The sequence below is a fragment of the Dendropsophus ebraccatus genome, chromosome 11 (genome assembly GCF_027789765.1).
Source record: "Dendropsophus ebraccatus isolate aDenEbr1 chromosome 11, aDenEbr1.pat, whole genome shotgun sequence".
Taxonomy (NCBI): domain Eukaryota; kingdom Metazoa; phylum Chordata; class Amphibia; order Anura; family Hylidae; genus Dendropsophus; species Dendropsophus ebraccatus.
The window spans coordinates 78014840-78042230 of record NC_091464.1 but is presented as its reverse complement, the minus strand read 5'-3'; the positions used below and the strand labels follow the sequence as shown (position 1 = coordinate 78042230).

General features: G+C 43.1%; 1 protein-coding gene across 1 annotated transcript in view; it reads left to right on the top strand.

Annotated features, from left to right (window-relative positions):
- The first annotated feature begins 8278 nt into the window (after nucleotides 1-8278).
- The window catches only part of GRIK1 (glutamate ionotropic receptor kainate type subunit 1), a 264135-nt gene continuing 245022 nt past the window's right edge, over nucleotides 8279-27391 (top strand). Inside the window, exon 1 of the mRNA XM_069946178.1 lies at nucleotides 8279-9039. Within this exon, the coding sequence (XP_069802279.1) occupies nucleotides 8916-9039 (124 nt within the window). The 5' untranslated portion in view covers nucleotides 8279-8915. The remainder of the gene's footprint in view (nucleotides 9040-27391) is intronic.

Sequence of the window (27391 nt, the reverse complement as noted above, 5' to 3'; positions counted from 1 at the left end):
TAATGGCCGTTATTTACTGTTATATGGCGGCCATTCATTCAATTTCAACATTGTGTGAACAGAGCCTTTGTGTTTTTAATCCACTCCTGGTTTTGGTTGCAATATGAGGACCACAATACTGACTGAAATATACGTAGTGTGAACCCAGCCTTATTCTATTTTCCTACACAAGTATAGTTTACACAAAAATGGCAATAGACAAAATTTTCAAAACAATTCTTTGGGGGCTCGTCCGGGATCAATTCAAATAAAAAGAAAATATGAGGGTTACTATTACAGCACTTATAAATTGTAAGTGATTGATTACATGTGATTATACCCTGACCTTTCATCTTGGCACTTATCAGTATAATACAAATTTAACACACACAGGAGATCAATCCAGATTTTATAAATTATATGACCCTTTCCAGGATACTTTGATTACTTCTGCCATCCATTGCCTATCCACAGTGTAACTCTACGTCTAATCTTCTTCTTAGGGCCAGTTCACATAGAGTAAAACTATCGGAATTCCGCATAGGAACTCTCCACCTATGGCAGGCTGGCGGAATTCTGTCAGTTTTACTCTGTGTGAACTGACCCTTATAGATACTTTCTTGGGTCCATTTAATTGGCAACTAAGTATCCGATGAACATGTTCTTAGACTGAGAAGGGGTAGCACCAATAAAACAGCACTAACCACTGAACCACAACAGTTGCCCCATGATCATAGTTTATAGCTGCCTCTTATTCCTCTTTTTTTTTTTTTTTAGCTTTCTTGTAGTAATAGGTTTCTAAGCAAACTTTCTATTGAGTCTTATTTATGAAGCTGTTAAAAGAACCTACTCCAGTTTTATAGCACAGATGCCAAAAAAACAGCCGCAAACTTATTAAAGGGAATAAGATTGGAACAGCTGCCCGTGAGTAGGTTCCTGGCTCCGCTTTCACCTGGGCTCTGATTTAAAAGCTGTGTTTAGAACTGCAAACATATGTCTATGGCAATCCATGCTAAATGGAGAAATCTGCCATTTTTAAGGATTTTATCTTTTCTTCAGAGAGATTAAGTCCAAATTAGTATTTGAGGATTCTATTAAGCCTGTCAATCTGCATCCGTTCCAGTGCCGCGTGTGGTGTGTAGCCAGGGGCGTAGCTAATGACTCCTGGGCCCTGGTGCGAGAGGTCAACTTGGGCCCCCCCCCCTTCCTCGACCAAGTGATGCTATTGGTATATGTGTATATTATATATATATATATATATATATATATATATATATATATATATATATATATATATACACCAAGACAGATATTACGAATAACGATCTTAAGATAGGAAGAGAAAATATTATCACCACACATATTACCGCCATATTGTTACTGACCAAATCCTGTATACTAAGACCAATAAAACATACCATACGTACCAGATAGCAAGTAACAAATAATTCCACCACATACTGACTAACACCACCACTGCTACTGACTAACACCACCACATACTGACTAACACCACCACATACTGACTAACACCAACGCTGCTACTAACACCACCACCTACTAACACCACCGCTGCTACTGAATAACATCCACTGTACACGTATCACCGCATCCAGTCATATAGAGGTGGACGCAGCTCCACACAGGCTCTAGACACCATATACATTACAGTGCAGTTACATCAGGTGACTCACAGGGGACGTCTTCTCTGATTGGAGTTCTTCCCTCTTCATCTTCTTCTCCATCTGCTCTCGGCCATTATGAGAACTTCTCCGAGCCACGAATCCACAGAATCTGCCAGACAGACATATTAGACTCCTCACTCTGACACCATCGTAATCTCTCTACAAACTGCACATTTGTATTGGCCTCATTTAGTGGGTAACCCTGACACTATGTGACCTCCTTATAGTGTATGCCCTATATGTAGCCTCCTTATAGATGGTCCCCACTCTGTGTATCCCCCCTTATAGTATATGCCTCCTACTATGTAGCCTCCTTCTAGATGCCCCCTCTGTGTATCCCCCCTTATAGTATATGCCTCCTACTATGTAGCCTCCTTATAGATGCCCCCTCTGTATATCCCCTCTTATAGAAAGCCCCCTCTCCCCCTATGTTTCCCCCCCTTATAGATGCCCCCCCTTATAGATGGCCCCTTCCCCCCCTTATATATTGCCCCCTTATAGATAGCCCCCTCTCCCACCCTCCTATAGATGGCCCCCTCTCCTATAGATGGCCCCTTCCCCCCCTTATAGATGGCCCCCTCTGCTATAGATGGCCCCTTCCCCCCCCTTATAGATGGCCCACTCTCCCCTCTCCTTATATAGATGGTCCCCTCTCCCCCCCCTTATAGATGGTCCTCTCTCCCCCCCTTATAGATGGTCCCCCTCCCTTATAGATGGTCCCCCTCTCCCCCCCTTATAGATGGCCCCCCTCTCCCCCCCCTTATAGATGATCCCCCTGTTTCCCCCCTTATAGATGGTTCCCTCTCCCCCCCCTTATAGATAGTCCCCCTCTTCCCCCCCTTATAGATGGTCCCCTTCCCCCCTATAGATGGTCCCCCTCTTCCCCCCCTTATAGATGGTCCCCCTCCCCCCCCCTTATAGATACCCCCCCTCTAGAAGGTCCCTCTCTCTTGCCCCCCTTTATAGATGGCCACCTCTCCCCCTCCTTTATAAATGGCCCCTTCCCTCCTATAGATAGCCCCCTCTTTCCTTTATTAAAACAAATAAAAATAAATAAAAAAAACACACACAACTCACCTAACAACGCGCTCCCCCGGCGATCCTCTTCTTCTTCAGCCTCCGTCTGCCCCGGATCATGCGCTGCTGCCGGGGGTATCGCGTCCTATCCCCGGCAGCGCGCGCATCATAGAGTTCCCTGTGCTGGGACCTCCAGCACAGGGAGCGTCTCTAATGTGCGCTCCCTGTGCCGGAGCAGTGAACTCTATGATGCGCGCGCTGCCGGGGATAGGACTCAACACCCCCGGCAGCAGCGCATGATCCGGGGCAGACGGAGGCGGCCTCTTGTGACCGCAAGCAACACAATGCTTGCGGTCACAAGAGTGATTGATGAGGGGGGGCCTCAGGGGCCCAGCGGGCCCCGCGGGCCCCCCCTTGTGGCGGGCCGGGTCGCAGCGGCGACTGCTGCGACCCTGGTAGTTACGCCACTGTGTGTAGCGTCTAGGGACCCTTATAAGATACATCATTGCTGTACGTTAGACTGAATATATTACTTATAATGTGATATTCAATTTCTATTTTTTAAACAGTTAGGTTTCAGTCATGGCAATAGCTGTGCTGTGCACACTGTACATATGTATATATATATATATATATATATATATATATATATATATATATAAAAAACTCTGTTCATCTCTATGATCATTTTTTTTTATGTCTTCATTTATAGTGCAGCAAATTTTACCTTGTAGCCATATGCACAGAGGCGGCATATCTGTATGTCGGTGCCATAGACAGTCCAGCTGCCGCCATCTGGTGCCTCCATGCGGCATTGAATTCTCCTCTACAGGTAATAATTATGGGGAATACCTATGTTTTTTCTATTTTATTTCTGTAAAAACAAATTTCTGAATGCCATTATATTACAGGACCATTTATAAGACATTACATGACATTATAGTCAGTAGTGGATTATAACAGGGGCGTTTTGGGCGGCAGCCCGGGCCCTGAGCTCCTGGGGGGCCCATGACCACCCAAAAAGACTTATACTTTCAGTGGTGTACTGTCTCCTGGCTACAGTTCTGCCATGATTTGCAAAAAATCACTGTTTTTTTATGGCAATTTTGCACAAATCAGGACATCATCACATTATCTATCCTGTACTATGAACGCCAGGCTAGTGCTGCCATAGTTACAGAGGGGTGGGGGTCCCAGGCTTGGTGAACAGCCCGGGGCCTATGGTAAAGTTAATCCGCCCCTGATTATGGGGCCATTAAATCCTATGAGTACAGTATTGGGAGCACAGACATGGGTTCTCCAAAGCCTTCTTCTTCTGCAGGACCAAAGGACCATCCACAGTGTGCCGGAATGACGTCTGGGGAAAACCGGATCAGGCATATAGAACATCAACTGCCTAATCCTCCTGTTCTTTTGATCCTTTTTACTGGGGGGACTCTTTATATGGGGTACCTAGCCTACACTTTACTGTAACTACTGTAAAAGCCTGCTTACCCTTTATACTGGGGGCACTTAGCTGGCACTGTTTATATGAGGTCTGCATTATTACTTATGGTATGCTTACCCTTCTTATTTTAGGCACTCTACTGGCATGATTTAGGTGGGGTAGCTGGTTTGTACCATTGCTGATGGTCTTCTTTCCCATTACTTTTGGGTCACTCTGCTGGTACTGTTTATGAAGGGCATTTGGCATGCACTATTGTTTACGGTTTTCTAGCCCTTTGTATAAATCACGGCCATTGTTGCAACTTGCATGTTGTATGTGCATAAATGGAATCCCGGACGGAGCGTATACACATAGGGAGGCATTTATTAAGTCCGGCGTTTTTTACGCCGGATGTAAAAATGCCCCCGCAGCTCCGGCGCTACGGAGATTTATGTAGAGGCGGACTGCCTCTACATAAATCCCGTGCGCGCCGTTGCACACCGCCGAAAACCTACGCCAGCTGAGGACTGGAGTAGGTTTTCGGCGTACATTTTGGCGGAACGGATGATAAATCGCGCGGACTCTGAGTCCGCGCCCTCCGTTCCGCCCACTCTCCGCCCCTTTTCCGCCCCCTTTCCGCCCCCTGGCGTACTCGGCGGAAAGTGCCGATTTGCGAATATTTTATTCGCAAATCCGCCATTTTTGCTTAAAAAAAGACGCAAATCGGCACTTTCCGCCGAAAATCATCCATTCGCCGGATGATACATGTGGCCCATAATATACGATCTGGACGGGATTCTAACCAGTCGCTCAAAAAACAGTCATGTCAGTTTTGTGCGGCCACTATTAATTGAATAGTAGCCGCACAGATCATGTCACGCTCCATTGTGTGCAGCTGTGAATTGGGATGTGGGTGCACACGGGTGCGCCCACATCCAAATTCACCGAAAGTGAAGATCATCTGGCCAGTACTGCGGCTGGCTGGTGTTATACCATGTGTGAACATGGCCTTATATAGTTACATATAGTTTACACTCTGCTTGGCCCTCATATTGGGGGCACTCTGCTGGCATTATTTATGTAGGGTACTTAGCCTGTACTATTGTTTATGCTCTTCTTTCCTTTTCAGCATTGCACATGGGGGCACTCTTCTGGCACTGTGGGTTATCCAGCTTGCACTACTGCTTACAGCCCGCCTATGTTACAGCGGTCTGTGCGCCCCTGTAATAGCACTGTTGTTAATGTTGGTGCATCGGTTGCCGTCATGGGGCACGTCTTGGACCCATGGGCACAGTCTGCACGTCTTCTTACTTTCTGGTAAATGATAAAAGCAGGCACGTATGGCACGAAAACATCGGCTTATAAAGGATATGTGCAGCACAGAGGTTGTAAGTCATATTTCAGAGCCGCCTGTATCCCGAGTCGAGTTGATTATCTAGATGGTTCATTTATCCGAGAGTCAGTAGCCAGCAGAAGGCATCTGTGAACAGTGGCAGAAATAAGTATGGTTTTGGCTCGCGTTCAGAACCTATAAGACTTGGCAGCCTCCTCTTCTCCTTGTCTACCCTGAAGTTTACTTCCATTCCAAAAACAGTGGAGTAGTAGTATCAGGGCTAATTACAGTGGAAGCCTTTGTCCGGAGCTCTCCTTTAATGCCAATTATAGATGTAGCAGAGCTGAATTTTTATTTAACTCTTCACAGACTCCCCTCTTTTATATAAATAAGTGAATTCAACTTTTTGCTGCTGTGAAGCTGAAAAAAACAACCCAGTTATACCTGCCAATCAAACTTACACCTGGACTTCCTTTCCCTTATGCTGCGTTTATACAAAAGGATTATCGTGCGAATTAGCACGATAACGATCGAATTCAAACAATAATCGTACATGTAAACGCAGCCAACGATCAAGCGACGAGCGAGAAATCGTTCATTTTGATCTTTGAACATGTTCTCAAATCGTTGTTGGTCGTTCTGTGTAAACAGTCGTTCGCCGATTTAACCTATGTGCGAGATAGGCTTAAGCTATCGCAAAGCAATCGCAAAATGATTTTTCCGTACGATATATTGTTCCGTCTAAACGCTGATCGTTATAAAAAAAAATTGTTAATCGTACAATCAGGCGAATTATCGCTCTGTGTAAACGCAGCATTACTTTTGTTTTCTAGTCACAGTCAAGCACCTATTCCTCTCTGCTATGCGATAGCATTGTGTTCATAAAAGTACACTGGACCAAACAGACTGGCACTGTGTGGGGGATGATGTACAGTACCCATACATGGCTTGTGGGGGGAGAAGGGGTATTGATATACTGGGTTTTTAATGTGTCTATGCAAAAGTATCACAGCAAGGGTTATATGACAAAAGCAGACCTGGTCTAAGCAGTGAACTGCCTCCTTTATTGAGGGTCAGAGATAAGAGGAAAGCCTTGATTTACCTTTCAGGCACAGTTTAGATTTTCTGGAGGAGACAGACTGACTCATAATACATTCACACCGTCCAGGTTCTCCCCATTTCTTCTGCACATAGCACTATCTAAGCTCCACCCCCACCTCCAGTCTCTCTGCCACTAGAGACAGATTTCCCCTAGCAACAAGCTGTGGACAGCAGTTTGCAGATAAGTGAGACACCTAGTGGTCAAGACTTTAGATCTTTTGTTTTCTTGGGTAAGAGGTACTTTTGGTAAACAAATAAATTTACAGATGGAGGAAAGTTGCTTGAAACTCCAGGAGGAGCTGTTGTCCCGAACCAAGACCCTCTTTATTTTTTATTTCCAGCTTATTAAAAGCAAAAGACACAAATACTTAGCTCCTTTAACCTGAACATCTGCATGTCTCATCATCCTACCAATCGTCCACCATAGTCATTCTGCACATAATAGGGCGTTCTTCACTTGTAATCTCCTCTCGGATGAGGCAGGGGTGGATTTTAGTTTTAATGTCATTGTCTGACATTTAAAATATGATGACTTGTATGATAAAACAAAGAAAGTACAAGAAAGTGATGGCACCAAATATATAAGTATCTCTGCACATGGAGCCAATATCCCATATCCCTAGAGAATGGGGTAGTGAAAGGGTTACAACCAGCATCCCGGTCAGTGCCTACATCCTTGGTGGTTCTGTACCATATACTGAGGAGTTCAATGCTAAAGTCTCCGGTGGTCTGGGACAGTGTGAATACAGCCTATGGATATGTTCACATTTGGCATTTTCACTGTCATTCTGCCTCTCATTGTTATAATTGCGGCACAAACCTGTGAATGAGGATTCTCAGTATACACAGTGTGATACTCTCTGCTGGCGAGTGTAGCCACCATAAGAGACCACATATTATTATAAGAGATGCCTTAGATACACTCTATGTTAATAGAAACCGTATCTAGTGCAGTCTATAGAGATGTATGTAAGAATGTACAGAGGATGACAGCTGGCAGGGCAGGGGTTACTAATACATGTGCATACAGAGAGGGGGCATGCTGGTTCTTGTAGTTCCATAGATTATATCCAATATAATCAACAGTTCTGTAAGCAGCAGTGGTGGACACTATGAGGATGGGGAATTATCAGGGTATAGTCAACTGCGCCTACTGGGACTTGTAGTTCCACCAAACAGAGTTGTAGCTTGTAATACATCTTTACCAATGCAAAAAAAAACTAGATGTCAGTAGTTATCAGTAACCCAAGGGCATTCTGAGACTTGTAGTTCCACAAAATCTTGGATTATCTCATGTCCCCACTTATACTCTAAGGGCATGCTGATAACTGTAGTTCCACTATGCATTACGAAGCTTGTGATGGGCTTTTTTTATGACCTGTAGTTCCAGAAAGGAATATAGGGTATGCTGGGAATAGTAGTTCCTTGCTGCTTATTATTGCCCATTGACATATCAGCCATTATGATTGAACTATGCAGATTCAGACATTCTGTGACTTGTAGTCCCAGCTATTATCTTACTCTCTCTGTTCTGCAATCCCTGTGTAACTTCTCTGAGCCCACAGTCAGGTGTCTGTCTGCAGCACCCTCTCCCCCCTCCCCCATTGATTTAGTATGATAGCAGGTGAGAGGTTGCTTCCATCTGTCTTCTAGGGGCTGTGAAGTCATCTCCAGTGCAGAGTCCTAGGGGTGGTCCCTGAAAATGACAAGAAGAGACTATGCAGGGAAGAAAGAGAAGTAGAGGCAGCATGGTGATGATGATGAAGAGGAGGAGGAGGATGATACTTTGTACTTACATGATGCTGACTTAATCACCCAGTTTCTCCTCTCCCCAGCCAAACATGGAGATTAGAATTGCTTTCATCAGTAGATTCCAAGCAAGGATTCAATCAGCCCTGCTACTTGCATGGGAGTGAATGTGGCTTAATCTGCTGGATATCAGGAGACATTGCAAGCTCCTAGCTCCCTCCTCACTTTTTTTGCTGGAGTGAGCTCTGGCTGGTGTGCAGAAAGCAGAGAGAGCAAGCAGAGGATCCTGCCTGCAGGACTGGGGAGAGAGCTGAGGATTCTGCCTGCAGGACTGGGGAGAGAGCTGAGGACTGGGGAGCAAGCTAAGGACCCTGCCTGCAGCACTGGGGAGCAAGCTGAGCATCCTGCCTGCAGCACTGGGGAGAAGGCACTGGAGCCTGCCTGCCTGCCTGCCTGCCTGTGGACCTCAGCTGGTGGAGGCTTCCAGGGAGCAGCAGAGATGCAGTGATGGGCTAGAGAGAGCAACCCAGCCAGGGAGCCAGGAAAGTGAATGAGGCATAGGATGAAGTGGGAATCAGCAGCATCTGCTCCATCAGTCTGGCTATAGCTCTAGGACATAGCAGGCATGTGCAGCACTGATCCCTCATTGTCTAGGATGGATCTCCCTGGCAGCTGTGGACTTTTTCTCCCTCTAGTCTGCATTTTCAGTGCGATCACCCCTCAGACCTCCCAGCAAGTCCTAAGGATCGGTGAGTAGCTGCCACTGACTGTCTATATAGCAAAGTGACAGGTGGGGGAGACTTCAGTGCAACTTTCCAACTCAGCTGTGCACATGGCATCCCCATCACTGTGCAGGAGATAGGAGATGAGCTGTGTTCACACCACAAGTTCTGTGTTCCTGAGTGTTATTACTACCTGGGAAAGCTGGGTGACAGCCATCATTGCAGCAGCATGCACATAAACCCCCAATTACTGTATCTCAGACTTGTATCAGCAGACAAGCATGTGTGGCATCATCTATAATATCCTTATATTGGATGTCACCCAGCTTTCCCTGGAACAGATACCACTGGGAAATTTTAGGATATTTTTTGTCAGCTTAGTATTAGACTCCAATGGCAAATGTATTACTTGGATTACTAGACAGTGTTGCCATTCAGTTACCTGGGAAAGCTGGATGGTATCAACCATAATTTTCATATATTGGATGTAAACCAGCTTTCCCTGATAGAACAGATATGACTGGGAAGTATTGGAAATAATTTTGTCAGCAACCATTAGACCTTTGACAAGTCAATGGTTAATAATGAGGTCAAAGTTTTGCCATTCAGTAACCTGGGAAAGCTGGCTTTTTAAAAATATACTGCTCCTATATTAGATGTAATCCAACTTTATTTGGAACAGATAAAACTAGAAAATATTGGGAATGTGTCCGCTTAGACATAAGCCATGTCAATAGCTAATGATAATGTAACAGTTTTGCCATTCAGTAATCTGGGAAAGCTGGGTGGTGTTAACCATATTGAATATCACCCAGCTTTCCCTGGAAGAGATATATCTGAATAGAATTATTGTTAGCCTAGCACAAGACTTTTTAGAAAACAATCAATTGATTTTGCTTCTGGGAAAGTAGTCTGGGAAAGCTGGGTGACCAATTGTCATGCTAGTATATTGAATACCAACTCAAACAGAATTTTCCTTAACCCTATATTACCCCATATAACTATGTTATTAAATAACTAGGCTAGTAGTAGACCTCTATGCAGTAGTCTGGGAAAGCTGGGTGACCTGATCTGTTATATGACTGTATTAGATGTCACCTGAAAACAATATGACTAAGAAATGGCTTTTTCTCAGCATAGTGGAAAACTTTCACCAATCTTTCCCTGGAACTGATATACCCCCCCCCCCCCCCCACACACACACACACACACGCACACATAGCAGTGAATAAAGTATCACTGGAAAGCTATGATAGATGTTGTTATTCAGTAATATGGGAAAGCTGGGTGGCAAGGAATGTAATGTCACTATATTGAACATCACTTAGCTTTTCCTGGAACAAGCATCGCATTCCTATGTTACCTGTCACCAAGCTTTCCCTGGAACAGATGAGATATGCCTAAATAGAATTTTTTATTAACTTAGTTTAATTTGTTGTATCTAGTTTTCTTATGGAATCTGGGAAAGCTGTGTGGCATCCCCTATAATACATAATGGATAGGTTATCCTATAGGTGGATATAGCTTTTTTTCTACATCTCATCAGCTTCTATGTAGTATTCTAACACTCAGTGAGTATTCATCCTGTGCAGAGGTCATCACTGAATTAAAGAGGTTAAAGGGATGTTCCCATAGTAGGGTCCCTTGACATTTTGTCATATGATGGGGGTCTTGGAGATGGGAATCTATCATTGTTTTTACTTATGGAATATCCCTTTAAGAAGGTCTTGAGGCAGGGTTATCTAGTTCTATTGTAGAAGGAAGCGCTCCCAAGTCATAGAAGGAAGCACTTAACGCTTAAAGGGGTATTTTTAATCACAGAGATGGTAATCATGTATGTCACATGATCACAATGAAAACAGCGTACACTCACCAGAAATGGAATGGCAGAGTTTGGTGTCACTGGGTTTATCTACAATGGTAGACAGAGCTGTAGGGACATTGTTTAGGGTCTTTTGCTCACATATGACTATATAAACATCAACATTGCTAAGAGTAGTCTCAGCCTAGCCCTGTACAATCTACAATCCCATCATTATGAAAATTGTAGTTTTTCAGTTGTTGAAGGCACTGGTCTACAGTATAATATATAGGGTCTAAAAGGACAACCAGGCAAATTCCGATGGACTTTGGGGAGATTTATCAAACATGGTATAAAGTGAAACTGGCTCAGTTGCCCCTAGCAACCAATCAGATTCCACCTTTCATTCCTCACAGACTCTTTTGGAAATGAAAGGTGGAATCTGATTGGTTGCTAGGGGCAACTGAGCCAGTTTCACTTTACACCATGTTTGATAAATCTCCTCCAATGTGTTTAGCAGATCAATTTTGTCGTATGTTTTTTTTTTTAGTGTAGTAATCATAGTTTTACAAGGATCTTATAAACTATGATCAGAAAGACCCATCCCATTTGTTCTGAGTGACAAAAACCTGTACAAGTCTCCCCTTCCTATAGGAAATACAATATACCACCAAGCAAAGGGGTGGGGAACTGACCCAAGGGGAATAGAAACATAGCAGGATAATCCTTGGAATCAGGCCACAAAACATGAAAGCTTTAGCAAAATGTTAGGGGTGTTTCCAAACATTTAGGGGAGTTTCCAGGTTCCTCAGGGGCGGAGCTTAAATGTTAAAATTTAGCTTTTTAAAATGTTGTCAACAGGGAAGGGAGAACAAGTAACCATTGAACCATCCTGTCCTGGGTGGCAAAACCCAACATAAGAAATGAGGTGCCCATGTTATTCTTTCTATAGGGTCCCCACTTTTTCATGTATCCAACTAACTGAAGCTGTATAATCTCTGTGAATGTCAATATGTTAGTTTAGTAGGGTCCAAGGATATCTGCATTCTATTTTTACCTAATTGTGAATAAAATACCAGTTCATATAAAAAAAAATAATAAAAAAAACTTATATATATGCAGTATATATATATATATATATATATATATATATATATATATATGTGTAAATATATATAATATATATAGTATCCCATAGGGGGCAGTATTGGGACATTCAGTGTAATGGTAGAAAAACAGGGTTTTGCTGAATGGACTAGATAAGTGACAACCAGTAAGTACTTAGAGCGGTTGTCACTTTTCTCCTTTCACTCTTCTTGTTTAACATCTTATATTCAGCAGGGGACGTCAATGAGCACAGGAAAAATCTCCGAGGAGGCTTCTGTCTCTATCATTTAATTTAGGGATATTAGGCGTGTCAATGAAGTGAGGATCACTTGTGACTCTTGCCCTTTAATAACCTCTGGCTATTCTTCCGAGCGCCTGCAGTGTCTGCCATACAAGACAATTACAATTCCTTAATGAGATCTATGGCCGTAAAATGTGTATAGCATGAAGGATTGAACGCGGATATGGTTACAATGATTCTTTGTGTCGCAGTGATTTTATTAGTTATAATTTGTGATTTGTATTTGATTTGTTATCGGGAGGGGATAATTGTCCTTGTAAATTCTCGTAAGATCCTATAAAGATGTCTAGGTCTTCGGATGATCAATTGGATTAATAGCCTACGGCAAGTGATAATACAGAGGTACAGTATGTAATAAGCCTATCAGTACCGGTCCATGTGATGTAGATGGGGGTCACTCCAAGGGCTATGGTATAGGTGTGTGCCATATACATATTATGATGTGTTTCCTATACTGCAGAACAGACTGGGGTGTAGTTACCAAGGGGATAAGGGAACCTGAGCATAAAACTATGCAAAGTCCCCTGGCTGGAGCAGCCATGGTGGGTGCAGCATATACAGTAAAGTCACAGTAATGGATATCACAGTGTCCCTATAATAATGCCTACCATAGTACCCCTATAATAAAGCCTACTTTAGTACCCCTATATGCCTACCATAGTGCTCCTGTTATATTGTCTACCATAATACCTCTATGATAATGTCTACCATAGTAACCCTATAATAATGTGTACCATAGTACCCCTATAATAATGCCTACCATAGTACCCTTATAATAATGCCTACAATAGTACCCCTATAATAATGCCTACCATAGTACCCCTATAATAATGCCTACAATAGTACCCCTATAATAATGCCTACAATAGTACCCCTATAATAATGCCTACAATAGTACCCCTATAATAATGCCTACAATAGTACCCCTATAATATTGCCTACCATAGTACCCCTATAATAATGCCTACCATAGTACCCCTATAATAATGCCTACCATAGTACCCCTATAATAATGCCTACCATACTACCCCTATAATAATGCCTACCATAGTACCCCTATAATAATGCCTACCATAGTACCCCTATAAAAATGCCTACCATAGTACCCCTATAATAATGCCTACCATAGTACCCCTATAATAATGCCTACCATAGTACCCCTATAATAATGCCTACCATAGTAGCCCTATAATAATGCCTAACATAGTACTCCTATAAAAATGCCTACCATAGTACCCCTATAATAATGCCTACCATAGTACCCCTATAATAATGCCTAACATAGTACTCCTATAAAAATGCCTACCATAGTACCCCTATAATAATGCCTACCATAGTACCCCTATAATAATGCCTACCATAGTACTACTATAATAATGCCTACCATAGTACTACTATAATAAGTCCTACCATAGTACACCTATAATAATGCCTACCATAGAGCCCTTCCTATAATAATGTCTACCATAGTGCCCCTATAACAGTAAGAATCCCATTGTCCTCCATAACAGTAATAGGAACAGTTCCCCCATAATATTGTCAGTCTTGGAGCCCCCATCACAGTAAATGCAGCAATGACTCCCATAGTCACCGTTCTCCCATAAACACAGTCCCCATCCCAGTGTCCCCATCCCAGTCTCACACATCCTGGGAGCCTCTGCTGCTGGCACAGCCCCTCTTCTGGGTAATGCCAGGCTCGCCCCATTGCCAGTACCAGCCTGATGGCTTTTCTTGTACTCTGTGATTCCTGAGTGTCTGAGCTCCACAGACGCTTTGGTTGTAAAGTAGCTGTTTATATCTACTACTTTATTTTCCATTTACGTGGACTCTAACCGAGGCGTAATTATATATCACAGCAGTGGAACAGATTGAAATGAGATGAGAAGGTAGCAAATTGGAAAGCGTAGGAAAGCAACAACTGGGAGAGAGATCAGAGGAAAGAAAGAATGCAAAATACGAGAAGAGAACAAAAGAGAGATCAGTCACAGGCAGCGGGCACCACCGCTCAGGCAACTCCTCTGCTTTCATTTCTACAAAATAAACTTTAAAGACTAAAAGTGACCGATATTACTGTGAGCGTCCTGGAGATACGAGGGTTAAATGGCCCCCGGCTCCTATCAGATAATTGGTAGTAATGTCAGTGGCGGCCCGGATTACGTCAGGCTATTGGTGTGTGTTATATTATATAATACTGATTATTATTATTATTAGGATGTCTCACATTGAATCATCTCCTTACCAAAGTAAAATTCAGCCCCGCTCCCCACCACCCTCTCTTTTATTTTACCGTTCCTTCCTATCTCTTCTAGGTTAGAAGGGCAGTATGACCCTGCGGCTGGCTTCTCTTACCATTGTTTGTGAACACTGCAGAGCCTGCGAAAAAGGATATATATGGTGTACTGTAGTCGTATACAATAGAATGAATCAACAAAAAGAAAGTTTACTTCTCATATCCTGAGTTACATCCTGTGTTATACTCCAGAGCTGCACTCACTATTCTGCTGGTGGGGTCACTGCGTAGCTAGGATTCACTGGGACCTATAGCGAAAAACTGTGCAATGGGAATATCCTGTCACTTGTGCATCGGGGTCCTCTGGCCACAAGAGAGACTGACAAAGCAGGAAGCCAATAGCTTCTTACTCAGAGTGCCGCAGCAAAGGGCCTGCAGGCCCCCTTAGTGCACGGCCCCCCTAGCAGTGGCGTAGTCTTCCTTTATGGTAGATACACCTCTGTTTTTTATATATCCTTTATTGATCCTGAGTTACATCCTGTATTATACTTCAGAGCTGTGCTCTCTATTCTGCTGGTGGGGTCACTGTGTACATACATTACATTACTTATCCTGTACTAATCCTGAATTACATCCTGTATTATACTCCAGAGCTGCAATTGTGGTGTCCTACCACGGGTGTTAGTTCCATAAACCCTTCGCAAAAGTCTGTACTTATTGTACTTGTGTGGTGATGAAAGTAGTACTAAAGTTTTGCCACTAGATGTCGCTCTATTAGTTATGTGTATTTGCAAGCTGCACAGCAGAAGTGTATAAAGGGTTATTGTTTCTTTATGTGTCTCATGAATCTGCAGACCAGTAGGAATCTGTTCTTCTTCTCTCCTATCAGCTCTCTTTTTGCTTCTTCTATTGCACTCTTCACCCACTCACAGTGCTCCTTTCATGCTGGAAGATAGGAAGTCACGTGGGAGACAGGAAGAGTAGTTTAGTCTTAGCAAGAACCTCGTATGGGTCAGAAGCAAGACAGTACACCTCTAACAACTTCTCAGTATTGCTACACGGCACTATGCACTGTTAAAACCCTCTTAGGAGAGGACAAGTCAGAGACAACATCAACCCACGCCGTGGACAAGGAGAGTAACAGAGCAGGACAGTATCCACAACAAAAGCCAAAGAGCTAGGAACTCATACGGATAGAGCAAAGTTGCGATAAGCCTAGGGACTCTATCTCGCAGCGCAGGAGTCAGCAGGGAACCTTCAGCATTACGCTCATTCTGGGGCCTTTGTCACCCTCTAGGAGGGTTCAGCCAAGTTTAGTGGGCATAAGGTGGTGTGAAGACTATTTAAGGTCAATACACAGGCACAGCTGGTGTTGTTGTTGTTGTTGTTCTTCTGCTTCTTCTTCTAAGTATTCTACCTCATTCTCCATCATCCCAGCAGAGCACAGTACTACTTGGGTTGAGACTCTCACAACATCCTCCTCTCTGCTACTCTGCTACTCATTACTTATCCCGTACTGATCCTGAGTTACAGCCTGGTTGATACTCCAGAGCTGCATTTATAATTCTGCAAGGTTAAGAAACCTCTCAATTTGCCTCAAAGTCTGCATTGTCTGCACAGAGTCTGATACATGCACAGTTATAGGAAATGGAAAGCAACCTGTCCTGACTGTATTATAGCCAAGCCCTGTAGGATTTACCGCAAACCAAGTTTGTCTAGTGTTTCTAATAACGTTGAACAAAGCAGTGGGTGCAGCCCTGAAATATAATAAATGGCTGTAACTCAGGGTCAGTGCAACATAAGTTACCGAAAATACAGTATTTATAATGCTGCTCAGCTTTGTATGTAGATAATATCATACAATAGTGGACATACCCTTTAAGGGTAGAGGTCCTAAAGGAAGACATATCATGGTCACCATCTTGATCTCTTTGTCCTCTTCTTCAATCCTGAGCAATTCCTGCAGTGTGGCCCCTGGGGCATTATCCTGCTGCCATGAATGGGTGGACTTGGTGTGTACAATGGTCAGGTAGGTGGTACGTGTCACAGTAACATTCACATGATGCCAGGACACAAGGTCTCCAGCAGAACATTGCCCATCACGCTGCCCCGCAGGCTCCTCTTCTTCCCCAGAGATTAATCCAAGTTCTTGCAGGTCATTGTATCCATCTTGGTGCACTCAATAAAGCCGACACATCACTTCATGCCCCATAAAATTCACATCCTTCTATTCTGGTGACTCGGTAACAATGAGATGATGCAAGTTGTCCAATGTCACAAAGGACAATGGTGCTATATTTGGAGAACATGGCTTTTACATCAAAGATCCCACAGGAGGAGGGGTAGGATAGTGACGGTACTGATGTAAGCACAAATAGCTGGTGGTCCCGCAGATGTAAGAGAATCACCCAAGAGGGTCTGGCTATGAATGATGGAGCTGCTGTCACTGTAGTAAGTGATGTTACAAAGCGGAACCAAAAATAGCCCCACTTTTGTCTTTTAATATGAAATAATACAGAGAATATGAGCTAAGGTGGATAGCATTGTGTAATGTGCATTGTCCTGTATGTGACGGGTGGTCTATCATGCCTTAAATCATACTGTGTGTGTCAAAGCCATCTTATATGGGGGAAAACAAGGCTACCATAACACTAACAGCCACAAGGCTGCTATAATAGCCACAGTGCCACCATAACAGACAGCTACAGTGCTACCATAATAGTGACAGCTACAGTGCAACCATAACAGACAGCTAGAGTGCCACCATAACAGACAACAGGAGTGCCACCATAACAGATAGCTACAGTTCCACCATTACAGTGACAGCTACAGTTCCACCATAACAGTGACAGCTACAGTGCCACCATAACAGACAGCTACAGTGCCACCATAACAGATAGCTACAGTTCTACCATAACAGTGACAGCCACAGTGCCACCATAACAGACAGCTACAGTGCCACCATAACAGATAGCTACAGTTCTACCATAACAGTGACAGCCACAGTGCCACCATAACAGATAGCTACAGTTCTACCATAACAGTGACAGCCACAGTGCCACCATAACAGATAGCTACAGTGCCACCATAACATAGCCACAGTGTCAAGGTGAGATTTGCTTTTCATCTCCCTTATTCCCAAGTTGCTATCCCTGTCCAAATTAAGTAAGCTGAGTGCTAGCGACGAGGACATGACACCAGGCAAAAAGACAGTATAACCTCCTCACTCACCTGAGTTTAGGAGTGCGCACTCACGCTTTATTTGGTTTCACAACAAATATATACAAATTTTAATACAGGCGGGGCTTCAAGTCACAACACACATACATGTCACACTCTGATTGGTCAGTCCATAAATGGCCAGCAGCATCCTGTCCTGGGCAGTCAGGCTGGCACAACGTGATGTTTACCATATAAATTGTTTATATAACAGTCTTGTTCTTATGTCTGTATTGTGACTACAATGTAGGTTCACGGTGCTTTTCTCATCTGCGTGCTGCCAGCATTCCTCTCCTTCTAAAAAGCAGTTACAAGGCTTAAGCCATTTTAAGGATTACAATGTTTTTACCCAAAGTAATAACCCTTCATGGCCACCTTTACACTACCATAACAGATAGCTACAGTACCACCATAACAGATAGCTACAGTGCCACCATAACAGACAGCAATACTGCCTCCATAACAGATAGCTACAGTACCACCATAACAGACAGCAATACTGCCTCCATAACAGATAGCTACAGTACCACCATAACAGACAGCAATACTGCCTCCATAACAGATAGCTACAGTACCACCATAACAGATAGCTACAGTGCCACCATAACAGATAGCTACAGTACCACCATAACAGTGACAGCCATGGTGCCTCCATAACAGATAGCTACAGTACCACCATAACAGATAGCTACAGTGCCACCATAACAGATAGCTACAGTACCACCATAACAGATAGCTACAGTACCACCATAACAGATAGCTACAGTGCCACCATAACAGTGACAGCCATAGTGCCACCATAACAGATAGCTACAGTACCACCATAACAGACAGCAATACTGCCTCCATAACAGATAGCTACAGTACCACCATAACAGATAGCTACAGTGCCACCATAACAGATAGCTACAGTACCACCATAACAGTGACAGCCATGGTGCCTCCATAACAGATAGCTACAGTACCACCATAACAGATAGCTACAGTGCCACCATAACAGATAGCTACAGTACCACCATAACAGTGACAGCCATGGTGCCTCCATAACAGATAGCTTCATTGCCACCATAACAGCTACAGTATCACAATAACAGATAGCTACAGTATTACCATAACAGTGACAGCCATAGTGCCATCATAACAGTTACAGGCACAGTAATCCCATAACAGTCACAGTGCCACCATAACAGTTACAGCCACAGTGCCACCATAATAGAGATGACCACAGTGCTACAATAAGTTAGCCACAGTGCCACTATAAGCGAGAGCCACAGTGCCACTATAACAGTTACAGCCACAGTGCCACCATAATAGAGATGACCACAGTGCTACAATAAGTTAGCCACAGTGCCACTATAAGCGAGAGCCACAGTGCCACCATAACAGTTACAGCCACAGTGCCACTATAAAAGCCACATTGACACCATAACAGTGACAGCCACAGTGCCACTATAAGAGCCACAGTGACACCATAACAGCGAAAGCCACAGTGCCGCTATAAAAGTTACAGACACAGTGCCACTATAACAGTGATGACCACAGTGCATCCATAATAGAGAGCCACAGTGCAACCATACCAATGATGACCACAGTGCACCCATAACATATAACCACAGTGCCACCATGACAGATAGTGGCAGTACCACCACTACAGTGACAGCCACCAGATGCCAATTAGAGATAGCTACAGTGCTCTCATAACAGTGACAACCACAAGATGCCAATAAGAGTTACACACAGTGCTCCCATAACAGTGATGACCACAATTCTCCCATAAAAGATAGCCACATTGCCACCATAACACCAGAACAATGACAGCCCTACTGCCCTCACAAGAAGTTATTACAGTACCACCATATTAATAACCCCAGTAATATTTGCCACCATAACAATGACAGCCACAATGCCTGTAAATGTTGCAGATACAGTTCTCTTATAAGAATACCCCTGTAGCAGTGCCAGGCACATTCAGCTGCGTCCTCTGCACCCCCTATAGCCATAACCCCTATCACTGGTATAAATTAAACCTACAACATCCTTATAAATGTACCGAAATCAGTTGTCACTTTCCCTCCCGTGTACGTCACCCCTCTCACAATGACTAAATTTAAAGATCGGGACACGCTGTCACCTACGTGTACAAAACTAGAGGAAATGTACTGTACTAAACCGCAATAACCATTCTGACCACTAGGGGGCTCTGTCCATGAAGTTTTTGTGATTTAATCTGTTTTGTTTTACTTTTAACTAAAAGAAAAAAAAAAATACTGTCATATTTATGGCGAGCGGTCTGAATGCAGAATAGAGAGTCGCCTAAATAGAGATCCATTGTAAATTCTCCTGGTTAGATATCGCTTTCCTATATTCTGGGGCTTTTTCTGCAAATCTTTCATTCCTACTGCATCATGCCTATGTTCAAGTGCTTGAATAATTTAGATTTTGTAATTGTGATTGTAAATACAACCCCCCAACTGAGACCCCCCCCCCCCATCCCCCGATAGGACTGCAGGGGGAAATACTATTGTTATCTGTATGGATGGATGGATGGTTCTGCTGGAGGTACTGAAATGGGGGCAGAGCAGGGACCAGATATTTTATTTAACCTAATCAGTTAACAGAGGTTAATTGATTAAGAAAAATATTATATACGCCAGTGTCAATGCAATATATACTATGTTTGGGCGACTGTCCATATAGCGCACATTGAGATTTGTACCAACCATGAGCTGTCCTATGAGATTTCTGCTATAACTAATGCCAGTTTCTAAACAAAATCTTTCAGTTAAGTAGGAGACCACGCCCCTCCCTTTTAGCCCCACCCTCTTTTGGGGAAAAAACAAAAACAAGTATTGTGTAATAATAATAAAAAAATCCACCAGAAAACTGGAAAAAAGATCATACTCCCCCCTCTCCTCCATAAGAGTGACCAATTTTTTTTAAAAAAAATTTTTTAATTTACAAAATGGTTCAACCCCCATAGAATACAATGGGCAAAAAAGAACCAGAAAAATCAATCAAACCAATTTTAAAATTAATTCCAATGAATTCATGAACCCCACGGTGAAGCCTCTCTATGGGGTCGGCCACGTGTCCAATCTGAAAACAGATGTGTGTGTGTGTGGCCACAGATCCGTTCCATAGAAAAGTTCCATAGAAAAGTTGCACTTATATGGTCTGTTTTTGCAGAGCTGAATCTCCCATAGACTCAAAGGGTCTTTTCTATAATGGGCGACATCTCATGGGAGAACTGGGGTCCCATTGCCCCCATTTAATTTGTACAGAACTATTCATCTATGTAATGTGTGGACAGGCTAAGGCTTATGGATACCATTTTTACACTACAAGCTGCGGGATGCCACACTCTCTTTGATCTCCTGAATGTTAATATAAGATTAAATATTTACAATACAACACAATGAGCTTTGCTACAATACAGCTGGTATACAATATGGGGGTCAAACAATACACTACAAGCTGCTGGATGCCTTTAAGAGCTTGTTCCATCAGACAGGATCTCTAATGGCTTAAGGCACCCATATACTTTATACTAAAGCCGGCTGACATTATATATTGTATGGAAGCCCCCACTGACTCCTTACTGACAGATAATAAGACTGCTCTGCCTGACCCTTTGATCGGTCTGTCTTACGCCTACCCTTCCCATAGGAAACACATGAATGTTTAGCCATACTGAAAGGTTCTGTGTACAAGCTGCTGGATGCCATTCAGTGCTTATTCCACCAGAGTAGATTCAGCGATAATCGGCTGAATCAGGCCGATTACCGTTCCGTATAAGAGAGACAGCGGTTAGCTGATGACAATCATCATTGGCTGATCATGTCTTTTGGCCCTGACCTACATGTAATAGCGATGTGCGACCGGCGACTGATGACTCTGTGAAAGAAAATCATAAACTTTATACATACAGTACCTCTCCATGGTCCCCGGGGTTCTTCTTTCCTCTGCTCGCTTCCCAGTGATCAGCTAAAGTTTAAGGGCAAGGACTGCACAGACATTGCTAACGATGTCCATGCAGCCCTTGCAAAACGATTATCAAGCCATGTAATCGGCTCAGTAAACGAGCGCCAATCTAGTTGATCAGCGCCCATTTACTATATTTATCAGGTCATCTAATACGGCCCTTAGGAGAGAGAGAGGTAGTGGAATGAGCACTGACCGCCATCCCGCAGCTTGTAATGTATATTAAGACATACAAGCTGCAGAAGGGAAACAAAATAGTCCAAAATTTTTAATATAAACTAATTGTTCATGTGTTTTATTTAGAATAATATATACAATGCAATAAAAATGTCTACAAATGGAAGCAATGAGCATGGTTGTGTGATGAAATGGCGTCCAGCAGCTTGAATCTCGCTGCAGGAGGAAAGCCGAAAGTCCAACGTTCCCATGGTAGACTTTACATAGTGCATGTTATTATCCTTGGCACACACTATTGACATGTATGGAGTGACTCTCCTATTACTTGTCAGATGCGCTCAGTCTGAAGGGCACAATTAGACTGGGAGTAGATAAAACTTCATGTATTGACTTTATGGCACGCTCCCAGTGCTCAGGGAGGCCTGGTTAGTATTCTGCCGGCAATAGGAGCTATGTCCCCGGCATATAAAGTTCCTGCCGGTTATAACACTTAAATCCCTCTCCCGGGCAGAAAAGCCTCATTCTTATGTAGTGTTGTCTAATATGACTGGAGGAGACAAAGGAACTGTGCGGTCCAGAGATAGCAGATAATCCGCCGCTATGAATGGCTGAAATGAATTCTTATATAGAAATCAGTATAGTGCTGGAGTTTTGTTTCGCGGTGTCCTTGCTGTGTTTCCAATGATTAGAGACGAGGCACGGTATACAGAGTATACAGAGTGAAGATGGTAGCTCAGTGTTTAGAGCTTTACTAGCAGGGAGGCAGACATAGCTGTCCCTATGGGGCCCAGCAATTATAGGGGCCCATTTGTACTCCGGTATAAGGTGCAGTGAGTGATGACTATGGAGGGGGCAGCTTGATGTGTTACTTTTTGTGTTATACATGTACTGTGACATCATGTGTGCATTATACCAGAATGTGACATCACTATATGGTATTTTGTCTAAGCTGTGAGGTCACAGGTCCTGTGTGTGTTATCTCTGTGATATGATATCATGGACTGCATACACATCAAGCACATACTGTGACATCACTTAGTAATTCTTGAGCTGTGACATCATTGATTATGATGCCTCATCCGTGCTATCATAGTGCATGGTCTCCATGTTCTGTAACATCACTGGCCAGTTTACCCGCTCTAGTGACATCACTGTGTACATTACCTTAGTATTGTAACATCACTGTGTGTATTTTCTATACAGTGACATCACTGATTATGATCGTTCTCCTGTGACATCACTGTGCATGTTTTCCATGTTCTGTGACATCACTATACAGTACATGTTTTCCATGTTCTGTGACATCACTGTGCATGTTTTCCATGTTCTGGGACATCACTATACATGTTTTCCATGTTCTATGACATCACTGTGCATGTTTTTCATGTTCAGTGACATCTTTGGGCATGTTTTCTATGTTCTTTGACATTACTGTGCATGTTTTCCATGTTCTATTACATCACTATACATGTTTTCCATGTTCTATGACATCACTATACATGTTTTCCATGTTCTATGACATCACTATACATGTTTTCCATGTTCTATGACATCACTGTGCATGTTTTCTATGTTCTTTGACATCACTGTGCATGTTTTCCATGTTCTCAGACATCACTTTTTGTATAATTCTTGTGTTATTACATCACTTGTAATATGATGCCTCTAGTGTGGTATTACTGTGCTCAACATTCATGTTCTGTGACATCATTATCCAATTTTCCGACTATAGTGACATCACCTATACCTTACAAACCAAAGGAATCATTACACTTTCCCTATTCTGATCTTGCTGTACAAATAGTGGACATGGACCCTATAACCCTATGTTTTGCTGTGAGGCCCCATGGTGACATAGGGAAAGAAAACCTGGCTAACCTATTCCATATCTTCCAAAAGGATTTAGGGGTTTCCTAAGAGCCTGAGCCCTATTTTTTTCTATTATGTCTTAGTGCACTATTTATCACTCTCTAGTTGTGGGCCCCTATGGTACGGCTACTGGCCCATTCTGTACCTACTATGTGGCACAAATTTACATTTTGGAATTAAAGATGTGTCACTTACCATAGAGAAGAGGCCCCATAACAAAGATCAAACCACTGTGATCATCTAGTTCATGAATGCTGCAATATCAGACACATCCCATAGACAAGAAGACTCCTCTAATTAAAAAACTACATCAGTGTATGGAGAAAAGTCGATGCATTTGCCAGCTCATCATTTTACTGGAGTGCAGCAAAGTTTACTGCGGTTGGTAATATGGAGATAAAAGACATCGCAAGAAGCAACATGTCTGTATCCTCCGGAATAAGGTTCAAAAAGATTATCTATCTATCTATCTATCTATCTATCTATCTATCTATCTATCTATCTATCTATCTATCTATCATCTGTCTGTCTGTCTATCTATCTGTCTATCATTTATCTATCTCCTATCTATCTATCTATCTATCTATCTATCTATCTATCTATCTATCTATCTATCTATCTATCTACAGTATCCATCTGTCTGTCTGTCTATATATGTATCTTATACCTGTGTGTATTTTCTATACAGTGACATCACTGATTATGATCCTTCTCCTGTGACATCACTGTGCATGTTTTCCATGTTTTGGGACATCACTATACATGTTTTCTGTGTTCTGTGACATCACTGTGCATGTTTTCCATGTTCGGTGACATCACTATACATGTTCTCCATGTTCTATGACATCACTGGGCATGTTTTCCATGTTCTATGACATCACTGTGCATGTTTTCCATGTTCGGTGACATCACTATACATGTTCTCCATGTTCTATGACATCACTGTGCATGTTTTCTGTGTTTTGTGACATCACTGTGCATGTTTTCCATGTTCTGTGACATCACTCGGCATGTTTTCTGTGATATCACTGTGCATGTTTTCCATGTTCTGTGACATCACTATACATGTTTTTCATGTTCTATGACATCACTGTGCATGTTTTCCATGTTCTGTGACATCACTATACATGTTTTCCATGTTCTGTGACATCACTATACATGTTTTCCATGTTCTGTGACATCATTGTGCATGTTTTCCATGTTCTGTGACATCACTATACATGTTTTCCATGTTCTGTGACATCACTATACATGTTTTCCATGTTCTGTGATATCACTGTGCATGTTTTCCATGTTCTGTAACATCACTCCCCCAATGTCTTATACATCCAAAACTTTGAGTCCAAAGTTTTGTAATGTCTTGTAATATTCCCATTCTCGAAAAGACGAGGGTTTGTTGTAACATGTGGAGAATGTTGCGTTATATGGCCGTACATTTCACCGTCTCCCCTTTTAAGCGTCATTGTTCGTGTTCATCCCGGAGTTTATGATACATGACATAGCGGAGGCTTCTTTCTTGTTCCAGTTGCTGCTCAGTATCTCACATATAAAGTAATTTTATGGTCTCTCTGTGTCCTCACTGTAGCAGATTAGAAGAAATTGGGTTACCAGCAATTAATCTCTCACAGAAGGTCTATGTGTAATGCCGGTAATCTGGGATTCTTCATTGATGTTCACCAGAGATCATTATTATAAGGAGGAGAAGGCTTCACCACCAGGAGATCCCGGGGATTACATAAGAAACACACAAGTCATTCTGCAGCAAAGCCTCATAGTGGTGTAATGGTGTCAGAGATTGTGTGTCCATATGGTGCACATGTATTTATACTGCACATATAGCTACATCAAATTCTAAAGCAGGGGTGAGGAACCTTTTCCATGTCGAGAGCCAGTCGGGCATTAATAAAATTATTCGAGGGCCGCATACTGTGCGCGGCAGTTAGTAGCGTAGGTTTGCAGCACCCGGGGCAAGGCAAAGTATTGTTCTCATAGTGTCCCTGCTATTGTAGTTATCCCCCAGTGATGCCCCTTGTAGTCTAGTTAACCCCCAGTGATGTCCCTGGTAGTCTAGTTAACCCCCAAGTCATGTCCCTGGTAGGCCTACTTAAATCCCCCAGTCATGTCCCTGGTAGCCTAGTTAACCCCCCAGTCATGTCCCTGGTAGCCTAGTTAACCCCCCAGTCATGTCCCTGGTAGCCTAGTTAACCCCCCAGTCATGTCCCTGGTAGCCTAGTTAACCCCCAAATGATGTCCCTGGTAGTCTAGTTAACTAACGCCCCCCCCCCCCCAGTCATGTCCCTGGTAGCCTAGTTAACCCCCCAGTCATGTCCCTGGTAGCCTAGTTAACACCCCCCCCCCAGTCATGTCCCTGGTAGCCTAGTTAACCCCCCCATTCATGTCCCTGGTAGCCTAGTTAACCCTCCAGTGCCTGTCCCAAAAAAACAAAACAAAAACATCCCACTCACCTTTCCTCCGCTCCCACGCTGCGCACGGCCCGCAGGAGAAGGAAGACGTGCGTTGCTCTGGTGGGGAAGGGGCTGGCACTCACAGCATCCTCCTGTGTCACCATGTTTGATAAATCTCCCCCTATAGCTGTATAAATATAGTGGTGGTGGTCGGTAACCTAGACAACGAGCAGTCAACAATAGGAGGGAAAGAGTGTATCAGGAGAAGGAGGCAAGTTTGATAAATCAGTGTATTTTCAAAAATATTTAAGTTGACGAGTCCTACAAGATTTACTGTGTTAGTTGAGGTAGGAGTACCCCTTTCAGCATGTGCGAATTTTAGTGATGAGCGAACCAGCCAGATTTCTGGTTCGTATGAATCAGTAATCATGGCGGCCGACTCCCGCTGTCTGCCGGCTCCGTGCAGCGGGTGGATTTTCCAGGCGTTCCTTACGATGTATCCACACGCTGCATGGAGGGAGCAGGCAGCAGGAGTCGGCCGCCGTGATTACTGATTCATACAAACCAGAAATCTAGCTGGTTCGCTCATCTCTAGCGAATTCCCCGGCTATAACAACTAATTGATGATGTCTGACTCTTAGCACCCTAACTAATCGAAAGACTAAATGCGTGTGGTGCTTCATAGGTTACCAAGCAGTGCAGCCAATTTTTAGTAGTGCTTGTGCCTGGTATTACAGTGCAGTCCCATTCACTCCAGACTGGCCTGCTTGGAGTTGTAATACCAGGCGCAACCACTACTGAAGTATGGCGCTGTGCCTGGTAAAAGAGAAGGGAGCATGGTGCCTGGTGAAATGCTGTGAACAGTTCGCTGATCAGCATGGGCGCTAAGAGTATGACTTTGATGTCTAAAGATATGTCATAATGACCAACAAAAAATTTTCGTTTTCACAATTTACAAGCCATTGGAGAAACTGCAGTATTACAACCGCAATGTGTGAACATGGCTGTGTATATGTTTTTGAGATTTTTATTTTTATGCTTTTGGCGGGCAATATCATATAGAATCCAGGAATGTAAGTACAGGAAATAAATTGGAAACTTAGTTCTAAATGAGCATTGTAGAGAAAAAGAGACAAAGCCGATAACACCAGGGATTGTCTATAACCTGGTGTAACCTTCTGAGGATTTTATCTAGAAGTCCCGGTCCCGGGAGATCAGATCCTCTGTATTTTAAGAGAATGCCTGCTCCATGGTAACAAGATTCACTTCATAGAAAGACTCGTCTCACA